The 14,870-nt window shown below is 42.6% G+C and overlaps 1 protein-coding gene across 1 annotated transcript in view; it reads right to left on the bottom strand.

Moving 5' to 3' along the window:
• Positions 1–8,319, bottom strand: part of Hsdl2 (hydroxysteroid dehydrogenase like 2) — a 34,103-nt gene extending 25,784 nt beyond the window's left edge. The window contains exons 1-2 of the mRNA XM_052176568.1: positions 8,148–8,319; positions 743–906 (exon numbers count right to left, since the gene is read on the bottom strand). Coding sequence (XP_052032528.1) covers positions 743–906; positions 8,148–8,164 — 181 coding nt within the window. The 5' untranslated portion in view covers positions 8,165–8,319. The remainder of the gene's footprint in view (positions 1–742; positions 907–8,147) is intronic.
• Positions 8,320–14,870: the final 6,551 nt, after the last annotated feature.

The following is a 14,870-nucleotide window of genomic DNA, read 5'->3' as shown; positions in this document are numbered from 1 at the left end:
GAACAAACGCAGTGTGCATACATACACACAGGCACAATGCTAAAGCACACAAAATAAATACATCTAAAAACTATTAGCACGTTTACTCGGCGCTACCTCAGATGTCTTCTCTTCACTTACAGTCCACCTCAAGAATAACTCTGCTAAGAAATTATTTCCTTCCAGGGCTGGGAATGGGACCCAGGCTTTATACCTCCAACTCATAGGCCCGGCCCTAAGATATGATTTAATTAGAATCTCTCATATTGCTCAAAAGAGCTAGTGGTGAAAGATGGTCAGAACTACCTCTCTCAAGTGACAAATTAAATATTTCTTTAAATGTACAGTTTTTTATTTTTTGGGACAGGGTCTATATAATCTTGGTTGATCTGGTTCTCTGTAAACCAGGCTAGCCTCGGACTCTCAAATATCCACCTGCCCTTGCCTTGAGTGTGCTAGAGTTAAAAACCTGTACCATCATTTATTTAGTTTATTTTAACATACGTGCATGTGCTACAACATGTGTGCTGAGGTTGGAGGACAACTTGCGAAAGCCAATTTTTCCCACAGTGTGGGTTTAGGGACCTAGCTTAGGTTGTCAGGCTGGGCAGCAAGATCTTTTCTTTACCTGCTGGGCCATCTCGCCAGCTCTAAATGCAATTATCTTTAGAGTAACTTTCAAATAGCTTAAACTAAATTCTATAGCAAATTATGTACTGTCACCACTGTGAGGACAGCACATGCGTGGCAGTTTCACACTTACTTTCTTCGGCAGCCGTGTAGATCGTGCCGAGGAGTTTCGGGTGTCTTTGGGTGGTCTTCGCAGCAATGACAATATTTGCGCCATCCTTTGCTGCTTTCAGTGCAATTGCTTTGCCAATGCCTCGGCTTGCGCCTGTGATAAAAACTGTGCATCCCGCTAGCTTCCTAAACAGAGCAAAGGCGACCTTATTAGAAACCTCACTGTCTACATCTATCCAAGGGTCAGCCAATTATAGCCCACAATTCAAGTCCAAATTATTACCTATGAGTGTATGGGGAGGGCCTAAAGCTAAGAACGACCTTTACAAATGAACATTTATTTGTAACCAATTTAATGACAGAAAACACTAATCCTAACCCCCAGTGTGTAGTACTTTGTTATAATATCCTAGAAAGTTATATCACTCTAGCAACCTCTCAAAACTTCTCACTGGATACTATACTATAAAAATCGTGCCCAATTATTTTGAATACCTACAACAAAAATATTATGGAGGTTGATTTTTATGTTTTTTTACCTAAGTATGTCCATCTCCAATGTTGCCTTCTGGTTCACAAAACCAAGTATTTACTAGCTGGCCTTTTACAGAAAAATCCTGCCTAACTTTGTACTGTATTTAGTTTAGCTTTTTTTTTTTTTTGGCCTAATTTTGAACTCTATATAATAGATTCATACAGTATGTGATTCTTTTGAGAGTTATCCACGTTGATTCAAGTAACTATATGTATTTTTTAGCAGTCTGTGAAGTTCCACACATGGATGTATTATGTACCCATCCTACAATTCGGGAGGAGTGGAGCTACAGGTGTTGTGAACCCATCTCCCTGTCACGCGTGCCACGGCATCTGTAGAGAGCGCCACAGTGGAACTGCTCCTTATGCATGGCTTTCTGGTCTCATTAGTCTGGCAAATGCCTTTTAAGAGCAATGAGGGGCGCCGGAGGGTTGGCACCGGGGGGTTGGCACCGGAGGGTTGGCACCGGAGGGTTGGCACCGGAGGGTTGGCTCGGTAGTTAAGAGCGCTAACTGTTCTATCAGGGGACTAGAATTTGGATCCCTAAACCCACCTCAGGCCACTTATGGATGCCTGTACCCCAGGCTCAAAGGACCCTACCCCACTTCTGATGCCTCTAGGGATACACAGACACATAGAAACAGCTATGCACGCACAAAATGAAATTTAAAATGTTTTATTTGGGCTCCCAGTTTGAGGGGATTAATGGCAGGGAAGACATGGGGGTGGGAGAGTGAGGTGGCTGGTCACAGTGTGACTGCACACAGTGTGACTGCAGTCAGGAAGCTAGCAGAGACAAACACTGCTGCCAATTTGCTTGACTCTTCCCTTCCCCTTTTGCTTAGTTCAGGCCCAACCTGTGCTATGGCCACCTCTCCTTGTACTGAGAGCGGGTCTTCCATCTTCAGTTAAACCCAGACACACCCAGGGGAGTGATTCTAGGGGATTCTAAATTCAATCAAATAATTGAAATGGGCGGGTGGCGGTGCACCACCCTCAGTGGTAGTGATTGCCTGGAACACACAGGGCCTGTGTTCGCCCTCCTTCGGAAAGGGGAGGGGCGTGCTGGTGACGTTTCTTCCTTACCACATCACCCACCGTAGCTTACAGGACACTGTCGTGCATCAATGAAAATCTCGAAGGTGACCACAAATTCTGGGACACTCCTCCCATCAAGGAAAGGAGCATATTTTCTCCTCCCTGGATTCTGGCTTGTCTAGCTTTTGTTGAACCAAAGACTGGAATAGAAGTGCCATCCAATTCTTAGCCTCCCAAGCCACAGGATGGATGTGCTGGCTGGTTTTATGCCAACTAGACAGCAGGTACAGTCAGTTAGGAAGAGGACACCGCAGTTGGGAAAGTGCCCCCTCTTTCTCAATACTGCTTCTGGGCTGGTAGTGCGGCCCATGAAGAAAACATGGTGAGCAGCCATGAAGAGCAAGCCAGAGGACAGCACTCCTCCACGGCTTTGCTCCCGTTCCTGCCGAGTTCCTGCCTGACTCCCTCAGTGCTGACTATGCTGTGGAACTGTAAGCTGAGATAAACCCCCTTTCCTCTTGGAGTTGACTTTGGTCAACGGTACTTTATCGCAGAAACAGGAACTTTTAACTACGACAATGGTCGCTACTGCCTCTCTCTGAGAAGCCAGATACTAAGCAGTGACAGCATGGCTAAATTATAAGGTCCAGGCATGGCAAGCTGGGTGGTGAGAAGTGTGTCCGTACATTTGACCTCGACATACTGTATGTGAGGTACAAAACCTCACGCCTACTAAAGAAGAGAATAATAAGTCATTTTAATCCAGTGAACTTGGAGTAGTTTATTAGGCAACAATAGATAAATGAAGCATAGACTCAAAGTCAATTCTGTCCAGCAATGCCAGAAGTTACTTCAGCTTTTTATGCAGAAAACTGTATCATCCACATATGATGACAGCATCCTTTATTTCAGTCCAATTCACATACTTTCCCTTCCTTACACTTAATTTACTTTAGCCAGACAAAGTGTTTCCAGACAGAATACTGAAATACAAGAATATAAGACAATCAAAGGTTGTAAGACAAGGGAGTGCCTGCCTTTAACCCCAATATTTGAGAGGCACGGGACAGAGGAAGGTAGATTTCTGTCAATTCCAAACAATCCTGGTATATATAGCAAGTTCCAAGCCAGGCAGATCTACACAGTGAGACCTTGTCTCAAAAATAGATAATTTTTAAGTTTAAATTAAAAGGTTGTGGGTGAGCTGGGTGGTGGTGGTACACGCCTGTAATCCCAGCACTCTGGGAGGCAGAGGCAGGAGGATTTCTGAGTTTGAGGCCAGCCTGGTCTACAGAGTGAGTTCTAGGACAGCCAGGGCTATACTGAGAAACCCTGTCTGGGAAAAACCAAATTTAAAAAAAAACAACCCAAAAAGGTTGTGGGTATATGTAAATAGTACAGGGTATACTTTAGCATGTATGAAGCCCTAGGTGTTTGATACTTAGTACCATACGGGAAACAATAAGCTGTCTAGGTTAGTCATGTGGCAATAGAAACACTATTCTGGTGTGGTTATACACCTGGAATTCTAGCTCTTAGAAAGTTAAGGCAGAATTAACAAAAATTCAAGGCCAGCATGGGATATATAGTAAGTTTCAGGCTGGGTTGGAGACTCTACCTGAAAGAAAGACAAAGAGAAAGAGAGAAGAGGAAGGGAGAGGGATAGGGAGAAGGGAAGGCAGGAAAGGGAAAGGAAGAGAGAGAGAGAGAGGGAGAGAGAGAGAGAGAGAGAGAGAGAGAGAGAGAGAGAGAGAGAGAGAGAGAGAGAGAGATATCTAAACCACGGAGATTTCAGATAATAAAATCTAGACACTGACAGAGGCATGGGTCCTCTAAATGAAGACAAGGACCCAGGAGCCAGATTGGAGAATATAAAAAGAATATCTCATGTCAAAAGTGAGAACAAAGATCCTGCCTGTTCTGTTAATAAGACAAACAAGGGATAGATATGTAGAGGCCTGGGAGAAATGGCTCAGTCAGCGAAGAGCATCTAGATCTGAATTCCATACCTCACACCTACATACAAAGCTAGCTGTGGTAGTGTATCTCTCTACACACAAGAGAGATCTTTGTGAGTTCAAAGCCGGACTACATATTGGGTCCCAGGCTAGCAGTGAGACCCTGAAAAAATATAACTAAAGAGCTGTTTAGAAGCCAGAGAGATGGTTCAGAGGTTAAGAGAGCTCTGTGCTCTTGCTGAGGACCAGAATTCAATACTGAGCACCCACATCAGGAGCTCATAGTCAGCCATTATTCTAGCTCCAGGGGACCTGACACCCTCTTATAGCCTCCAAGGGCACTGAACACTCGTGATACACACCTGTGAAAATAAAATAAAAAAAATACAAATCCAGAGATGTTTAATGTTAAGTTGTCACATGAAAATGTCTGCCACCTATTGACCTGAAGGGCTTGTCCCTTTGCCTGGTATGCAGTTGGACTGAGTCCCAGTAAGATAAAGGTCACATTCTTCCTCACCCAGAGTCCAGGGCATTGGAAGCAGGAGTGGCAAAGGCAGCCAGATCTGTGCTATTAGGAAGGTCTCTAATGTGAGGATCAGAATGCCAATGGCAAGGGCATTCTTCTCAGTGCCACTGGTGAGTAACTAGAGTTTGCAAATGCAGAGACAGCCCATACTTTAACTTACTAAGATCCTCTCAAAATTAGAGTAAATGTGATGAAAAATTAACCATTTTAAAAAATTAAAATATACACAAGCAAGTCTCAAACTCTATAAAGTTTCAATAACTATAAACCCAAGAACAGGCAAGAAGATCCTGAAACACAAACTGAATGGAGAGAATTTGCTTTTCTAGATTTTAAAGGTTTATAAAGCTAGAGTAATTTAAATTATTAGATTCTGATACGTGAGTAGACAGACTAGGAAACACAGGACAGTCTAGAAACAGATCCCTATGCACACAAAATCTTCACTTATGGTAGTGGTACAAATAGAAACAAAAGAATAACTAGGTCATTGTGGCTGCGAGTATAGGGAAGCCATATGAACAAAATGAAGTGGGCTTCCTAATCTACTTCCCAGGCCAAAATAAATCTCAGCTGGATGGGAAAAGATGAAGATAGTACACACATATATATTCACCATAAAGATGAAATATTTATTAAAGTATAAAAGGAAGGGTTGGGGGCAGATAGCTTGGGAGAACTTGTCTAAAGCATGCAAATTCCTGAGTTCAATCTCCAGCATCACAAAATCAGTAAATAAGACAGTGTAAGAGTGTAAGATATCAGAATACCACCTAAAATAAAAGATCTTAATGTGGTCTAAAACAGTCTTAAAAGGACAGAGTGATGATTCTGACTTTGAGGAAGCACGTTTATTCATGTTTAATGAGGACCATAGTCAAAGCCAAATGTTATAAGAAAACTCAAAAATATATTGTTGTGAAACATGATAAAGGATAAGATTTCTCAAATAAATATGCGAGTCCTCAGAGACCAGTCAAAAATCTTGGTGGTGCTAGCTCCACTGGGGCCAAGAGGCTAGAAAGGTGCTCGCCTGAACATGCACATGGCCCTAGATTCTGTTGCAGGTTTCACAACACAATGACAAAGACAAAAACACCTCGATGATTAACCGTGTCAGTAAGAAGATTCAGAAATGGCTTTAAACCATACTTCCTCAGTCTCTGCAGAGCTGATCTTCTAGACTGGACAGTTCCACTATCAAGGGCTGTTTACTGCTTGTAAGTCGTTTACATTCATCTAGGAGCTCCGCCACTTAGCACCCCCTTTCAGCTGTGACACTCAGTCTTCTCAGATATTGCCAAATGTCTTCTGGAAGCCAAATGGTCTCACCTTCGCTAGTGAAAAACTAATAAACATTTTAACTATAATGACGAGCCCCACCCCCCACCAGTGGATGTGTTCCCACTTTATTTACTTAGTCTGAATTAGAACTATTTAATTACTCTAGTTTTATAAACTATTTAATATTTGGAAAAGCCAGTTCACCTCATTTCCCCCCCCTTTCTGGTTATTCTAGGGTCTTTAGTTTTTCAAACTTCAGACCTGAGACTGGCTAGATTGGGTTCAGTACTCTCAATCACACTTTTGATGATGCAGTTCTTTTAATGGTGAATACCTATCTGTCTTGCAATATCAAAATTTAAAAAAAAATATTCTCTTGGTTCTAGCAATTTCACTTTCAAAAATTTATCCTAGATGGTACATTCAGGTATTTATGAACTAACACATAGAGGGGTAATAAAGCCAGGCATGGTAGCACAGAACTTTAATCCAGCACTGGGAGGCAAAGGCAGGCAAAATGTCTGTGAGTTCAGGGCCAGCCTGGTCTATATAACAAGTTCTAAGGCAGCCAGGGTACAATCGAATCAAACCAAACAAACAAACAAAAGAATAATAACGGAAGCAAAGATGGAATAAAAATACTGCCGACAAAAAGATAACAAAAAGCTGGGAATGACTTAGTATCCAACATTAGGGAACAGGTTAAGTCCATGATGGTCTTCAGTAATAATTTGCAACCATTAAAAAAGGACAAGGGCAGGTTCATGCCTTTAATCCCAGCACTGGGGAGGCAGAGGCAGGAGGAATGCCCAGAGTTCAAGACCAGCCTGGTCTACAGAGAGAGTTCCAGGATGGCCTAGGGCACAGACAAACTTGTCTCAAAACGACAACAAACAAAGTAAGAGAACAAGGACAAACTGTATGTACAGGAAACTAAGACATGTCAGGTAAAAACAGCAAGCCCAAAATGGAGTTTGCTACTATTTTCTAAAAAGAAGATAGCACTGTAAAGTGTACAAAATATGTTTATAAGTGCAAAGAATACAAATAGAAAGAAACTGGAGTTTTAAAGAGACTTATACCCTTTTGAACCATTTAAGTTTTTTAGCTGGAGTTTTAAAGAGACTTATTATACCCTTTTGAACCATTTAAGTTTTTTAACTGTCTGTGTCAAACTAATTACTGAATGGACTTAACTTGTCACTCTTCTTAAGAAGATACTCAAACTTCATAGAACATAGTGGACCTACCTGAGTTTGGTGGGAACTAAGGTACAAAAGAAATGGGAAGAACATTGTTTAATGGGTATTTGTTTTGATTTTGTAAAGTCCTGGTGACTGGCTGCACAATTGTGTTAATATATAAGTGGGCTTGGGGGGTGGGGTGGGCGTAGACAAGGTTCTTACTCTGTAGCCTTTGCTGACCTAGCACACTCAGAATGTAGACCAGAATAGCCTTGAACTCAAAGGATTCTTCTGACCCTGCCTCCGACCCTGCCTCAGAATGCTGGAATTAAAAGCAGGTGCCACCGCACCTGGCTAGACTGGGGTAAATACACTCCATTTTTAAGTAAAATAATAAATAAATAAATAAATAAATAAACCCCTTCCCAGAAATATTTGTATTGTAACATTGTAACTCGCTATTAACTTGAAAAGCATTTTCAAAACACCATTCTTTTATTATTCTACAATCAAGTATGCAAACAGAAAATCTGAAGTCACTGTCCCAGCGACCTTTCGCCTGGAAGCTGAAAGCAACATTGTCACCAGGCCAAGCTAAAGACAAGGAAAGGCCACACCGGGGCGTCGGGGACACCTACCCTCGCGACCTTTCCCTGTGGGGTATCTGACACCGCACCGCTGGCCCCCCCGCCCACTGCAGTGAATAACTTTTGAGTCCCAGTAGTACGTAACTTTGGGTTCCCGTGCACGCGCAGGTCCCTGCGACTCTTATCTCCTCCGAGAACCGGAGTTCCAGAGCGCGCGGCAGCTTCACCGATCCTCGCCGTGCCCTCTGGATAGGGAGGGCGAACCGCCGACTGGCCCCAGACCCCACCCCGTCCCCGTCCGCGTCCTCTTACCCGGTGTTGGGCAGCATGACTTTCGCAGTTCAGAGAACTTGGTGTCAGAGGAACAGCAGCGAGCTGTGAGTGACAGGCGAACCTTCCCTCCGCATTTAGCCGCGCCCCCGGCCCCGCCCCGAGACCCGCTCGGGAACTAGCCCTCCTCCAAGACGGAGATCCTACAAGACTAAGCGCCTACTAGACGGTGTGCGCCTGCGCACACCGGGAGCTGGGCGGGTCTTCCCGCAGTTCTACAAACGACACCCAGGAAACCAACTCTCTGCGCAGGCGCTTTGGAAGACACCTCCGCCCCGCCCCTTTCCCGGGTTTGTAGGTGACAATCAGTCTCTCCTGGGGGACCACTGGCGTGTCTAAAGCATCAGTACTACGTAGGCTTTTCCTCGCCAGCCCAGGTTCGGCGTGTCGGCAGCTGCGGGCCAGCAGGATGGGGGATGGAGGGGCGCTCGGGGGACTGACTTGAGGGTGCTGGGCGTCGTTTTTCCCTGTCTGTTCCTGAGCCAAGGCGCTCTCTCCGAAGACATAGACATCTGAAAAATGCTTTTGCAGAAGCCAGTCAGCGTCGCATTTTCGCTGCCACTGAATCTAAACTTAGCCTGACCTCCAGTGTCTGGAGATAAAGAGCTTCTGGAAGAGATCTTTGCAAAGGTCTCCCGCCAGCATTTATCATGTGATCTGGGCCACAGAAATCAAATTTGGAGAAAGAATTCTCAGTCTTGGAATGAATGCTGGAATGTTTCTGGGATTCACTCTCGTTATTGGAGTTATACCTATTTAAGCTACCCTGGAAATGAAATTGTTTTGTATTTTGTAGCGGTAGAAAAAGATGCTAGAGGTTGTTATCAAAATCATAGTTCAGAAAAACAACTTAAGACAGGTATGTATTCTCATATTTTCAAACCCTGGATCTTTTGGAAAACAGCCGGTGCTCTTAACCACGGAACCATCTCTGCCCTTTATTAAATCTTCAAATTAAAAATTTATCAATTATTAACCTGTGGCTGTCAAATCATTATTAATTATTATTAACCTGTGGCTGTTTACTCTTTTGTCACCCTAACCATCATCTATTGACATGTGAGTTTGTGACCTATGATTATTCATGATGATTCTAGAAGAATGTACTTGTTCAACAAATATTAGTACTTCATAAGTGAGAAACACAGCGGGTAGAAAAGTACCAAATCTCTGTCCTTACCTAGGAGGTGTGAGTAGTCCATTTGTCTTTGTGAATTTCAGATGTTTCAGAAAGCAATAGACAAATGAAATGCTCCATTAGCCCTTGGCTGCTTTTACTGAATGGTCTGTATATTTGTCTGGTAACAGTGAATTCTTGGTGGTGAGATGACACCTCTTCCTTGGGTCTAAAGCGTTCCTTACTCTTGGAAGTTTTAATGTTCTGGGTCCCTCAGATTCCTCTTTCTCCAATAATGTTGCTTTTATTTCCATTTGTTACAAAAGGGAGGAGGGAGAGAGACAGGGTTCAGCTAAGATGCAAACTAAAAGAAAAAAGTTGTGAATTTTTCAGTCATAAAATGTATTTTGTAAATTCAACACTTAGACTTAAGTTATTTGGCTGGGGCAGGGGTTCATCTGTGGAAAGTAAGTTTATTCCTAAATTATTAGTGGTAATTTTTCTAAGCAAATTTAAATTGCTGCATCATCATCATCATCGTTTATGGGTGTTTTGCCTGCTTTTTGCAGGTTTGTGCACCTCCAAAGAGGCCAGAAGAGGGTGCCAGGTTCCCTAGATCTGGAGTTATATGTAGTTGTTAAGATATCTTGTGGGTTTTGAGAATAACACCCTGGATCTTTTGGAAGAGCAGCCAGTGCTCTTGACCACAGAACCATCTCTCTAGCCCTAAATTAAATTTTCAAATTAAAAATAAATAAATAAGCAAATAAATGACACGGGTGAAGAGAAGGCTTCGTGGTTAAGAGTGAGTGCTGCTCTCCCTGAGGACCTGGGTTTGGTTTCCCACATTCCTGTCAGGTGGCTTACAACCATCTATAACTACAGCTCCAGGAGACCATAATGCTGTCTGTCTGTCCTCAGCTGTCAGGAGCCATAATGGGACAAACTAATAACTAGCAGGTGATCATCCTGAAATGGCCTTCTTTGGATTATTATATAATCTGTGACAGGTGCACCCTTATTAAGCAAGGCTGTAAGAGATTCATTTTAGGAAAGTTCCCTGCTATTAATATGCTTTTTCCTGTTACTATTAAGCATATAGAACAATCACTACGCCCCTTTGGAGCAGATCTCTGCAGATCTATGAAGATGTACTGTCTTGTAGTGATGCTATATAGACAAATAGATGACTTAAGTCTTAATGATGATCCTATAAGAATTCCTAAAATTGAGCTGGGCGGAGGTGGCACATGCCTTTAATCCAGCACTTGGGAGGCAGAGGCAGATGGATTTCTGAGTTCAAGGCCAGCCTGGTCTACAGAGTGAGTTCCAGGACAGCGCAGGCTATACAGAGAAACCCTGTCTCGAAAAAAAAATTCCTAAAATTATAACTGTGATTATTAAACTCTTTCACATTGGGACTGCTATTAGGTCTTTTTCTGATAGTCAAAACTTAAATGAGAACTCTGTCAGTTTCTCAAGTGTCACCAGTTAATTGTTCTTAGATGGCAACCAGACTTCTACTCAGAGCACATTCCAAGAGGTTGTAAAACAATTAACCAAAGGTCATAAAAAGGGAACTAACTAATTTATTATAGGTGCTAGGATAAAAGGATTATAGGTGCAGAAGATAAAATATTGACTGGTTTTATCTATACAAAACTTCACTAATAACTTAGTTATGGTTTTTAAACCTTCAGTGACCCTGTGGAGCTGAGACAGGTGTTAGATGTTTAGCCAGATAATTACTCCTAATGGAAAAGAATGTAAACATTCTCTGTTTAAACTTTCATTTTATGATTTGATTTTTTTGTGTGAACTTGTCATGAACTTTGTAATATGTAATGATGTATTCTGAAAGATGTATAAGTACTGAAGAAAAGAAAGAGAGAATAATTTTTTGCCTTTTCCCACTTAGAATAGAAATCTTTTCCCTTTCCCCACTTAGAGAATTTTTTCCCTTTCCCTACTTAGGATCTTTTTGCTTTTCCTCTTAGATAGCTTTCATAGGAAACTTTTTACAACTTAGTAATAAATTCTATAATCACTTCTCCAAGTATCTTCTTTTCCTGCTACTTCTGGTTGAAAGTTAGAGCCAGGTAAGTCCTGCTGAGATAGTCCAAAGGCGATTTACTTAATCCTTTGCAGTTTGAGGAAGATGTGCTAAGTGCCAGAACCTGCAGTTTCTGGCCTCAGAGGATCACAGAAGGCAGGTCAACTACAGTAGCAAGGTAACTTAGAGTTAGATAAGTAAACATTTTATTATACAGCAACCCGTGGTGTCCCATGCCTCTACCTAGCCTACAGGAGGCTGAGGCCAGCCTAGGCTGCAGTGTAAGACCCTATCTCACAACAAGCAATGCTAGAGGTTGGGAGTGGGTAAAGAAGAAGAAGCCATATTAACATTAGATATGGGTTTAGCACGGGAACAGTTTGGTTTTAACTTAGGATTCTGTCTAGCTGCAGTGTGAATAATAGCTTCAAAGAAAATGGAGGCCCAGAAGCCTATAATAACATCAGGAGCAAGAAAAATGTTAAGATGATGTGACCCAAGGCTGGGACATGGAGATCTCATGGGAACAGGGCCGGTGCCACAGTGGTTCCTCAAAACAGTAAAAATAAAACTGAGGTCTGACCCATCAGCTCTTAGGCCAGCAGATGAGAGAGGCTGGCACTCCTTCACTGGCAGCAGCATTACTTAGAATAACCAAAGCGTTACATGCGTTTGTTCTTCAGTGGGAATCGTAAGCTAAATGTAGCATATGCAGGTCGTGTAGTATCAGTCTTGTTTGCATGTTTGCTTGTTTGTTTGTTTGAAACAGGGTCTCTCTATGTAGTCCTAACATCCCGGAACTCACTATGTAGACCAGGCTGGTCTCAAACTCAGTGATCCTCCTGCTTCTGTCTCCCCATTCTGGGATTCAAGGCATCCTTTTGCTTTTCCTCTTAGACAGCTTTCCCGGCTCCCTGTAGGGAATGGAGTTGGCCTGGTCTAGCTGCCTAGAGAGGCATGATAGGGTGTTCAGGTTAGCGTGCATGACCCCTGGGGCACTGTGTGACTTCATACGCCCCAGGCAGGGAAGCCTTCACACCAGTTTGTGCTTCTCTCTTTGTTCTCTTAGTAGCCAAGGAATCATGGAAGCCCAACAGAACAATTGGTCTTAGACATTAATCTTGTGTAACCTGCATAGCTTGTTGATCCTGGCAGTTGCCATTATATTCTGTTTCTGATAAGGGTATGAAAAAAATCTGACTGCTCTCAATAAACTTGTCACAGCCTCTGTCTTGCTGTGGCCCCTCCAACACAAGCCTGGTTTAACTTCTTGCTGGCCATGTCAGGTGACCATGGCCAGGTAAGTAGAATGGATGTTCATAACTCCGAGCCACATCACTCAGTTTTTAGTAGAAAGGACATGCTAACACATGCTGCAACATGGATTAGTCTTGAAAACCTTAATAAAGCCATCATAAGGAACAAGTACTATGTAACTACAGTGATATGAGACATGTAAAGTAGTTAAATTCAGACAAGAAATGGAGAGGTGGTGTTTGCCCAGCATTGGTGAGAGGGGAAAGGATGAGTTATTGCTTAATGGGTACAGAATTTGAGGTTTAGAAGTTGTGTTTTTAAAAATACTATAGATGGATAGACAATGTATTTGCTATCATTCAGCTATGACCTTAATAATGGTCAAGATGGGACACTGGGTATGAAGCTGAGAATTAGAGCCATTCTAGGATGTATACCACCCTGAGTTTAATTTCCTACACTAGAAAAAAATAGATTTTTAAAAATACATTTTGTCGCTTTTGCCACTATTAAAAGAATAAAGTAGTTTTGAAGTGTTTTGCTTGCAAGGGTTTTGGTTGCATGTTTGTAATGTACCCCATGCATGCATTTCCCTCAGAGGCCCAAAGAAGGCATCAGATTCCCAGAATTGGAGTTAGAAGTAATTATGAGGACTAGAGAGATGGCTCAGTAGTTAAGAGCAGTAACTGCTCATCCAGAGGTCCTGAGTTCAATTCTCAGCAACCACATGGTGGCTCACGACCATCTGTAATGGAGTCTGATGCCCTCTTCTGGTGTGTCTGAAGAGAGCAATGGTGTACTCACATACATAAAATAAATAAATAAATCTTTAAGAAAAATACACTTCGGGAGCTGGAGAGATGGTTCAGTGGTTAAGAGCACTGATTGCTCTTCTAGAGGTCCTGAGTTCAATTCCCAGCAACCACGTTGTGGCTCACAGCCATCTGTAAAGGGATCCAATGCTGTCTTCTGGTGTGTCTGAAGGCAGCTACAGTGTACTCATACATAAAATAAATAAAATAAATATTAAAAGAAGAAGAAGAAAAATAGTTGTGAGCCACTATGCGGGTACTGGGAATTGAACCCTAATGCTCTGTGAGAGCAGCCAGTGCTCTTAACCACTGAGTTGGCCCTCAAGTCTCCCCAAAATAAGAGGTGAAGGAGGAAGAAGAGGAAGAAGAAAAGAAGGAGGAAGAGGAAGAAGATGAGGGGAGGAGGAGGGGACAAAGAGGCAGCAAGCCAGCCCCTGAGGCATCTTGGAAAGGAAAAGAGTCCCAAGACCAAAGCCCACCTGGGCTACATGGGGAGCTCAAGGGCAGCATTGGACAACTAACTAAGTAGGACTCTGAGAGCTACACAACATGTCCCCAAACACGACAAAATCATAGAACGTACATCACACACAACTATAATGTAAACCGTGGACTTAGCAGATACAGTGCTGGTATCTGCATTAATTGTATCAGTTCTGACACACCAGTTTGGGGGTGTTAATGAGAAAGAGGGTAATGATACACAGGTGTGTGACTAAACTTCATTGTCCACTTGACTGACTTTAGAATCACCATGGAAACACATCTCTGAATGGGCCTGTGGGGTGTTAACTGAGGAGGGGGACTCACGCTGATTGGCCCGGTTTCATGAGCTGGACTCTCAGGCTGAATCAAAGAAAGAAAATAATGTGAATGCCGCCGTTAATTCCTCTTCTTGGCTTTGCGTGCAGTGTAAGCAGCTGCCTTCCCCAAGGGCACGGACTGTGAGCCAAAGTAAACCCTTCCTCAGATGTTTCTGTCAGACATTTTGTCCCAGCAACAAAGTATTAGCACAAGAGGAAATCTGTACTTTCTGCTCAGCTTTTGATGCACATTGAAACTATTCTAAAAATGTCTGTTCCTTTAAATAACAGCAACAGAAACTTACATGGGGCAAGTGGGGTGAGGGGTGGGGTGCTGGAGAGATGGCTCAGTGGTCCAGAGGTCCTGAGTTCAATTCCCAGCAACCACATGGTGATCACAACCATCTGTAATGGGATCTGACACCCTGTTCTGGTGTGTCTAAAGAGACAGTGTACTCACATATATAAAATAAATAAATGTTAAAAATAAAACTAATATAATACTTACATAAAAGGAGGAATGTAGACCAGTGCATTGGAATTGAGAGCCTGGAAACAAAACCCATGTGTTGGCAATTGCTTTCATTAAGTCTATAGACATCATTCCGTTTGGGCCAAAACATACTGTATTACAAGGATGTTAAGATAGCCAGGAATATACAT

This window comes from Apodemus sylvaticus, chromosome 3 (assembly GCF_947179515.1).
Source record: "Apodemus sylvaticus chromosome 3, mApoSyl1.1, whole genome shotgun sequence".
NCBI lineage: Eukaryota > Metazoa > Chordata > Mammalia > Rodentia > Muridae > Apodemus > Apodemus sylvaticus.
Note: the sequence above shows the minus strand (reverse complement) of the source record. Positions and strands in the feature narration are given on the sequence as shown.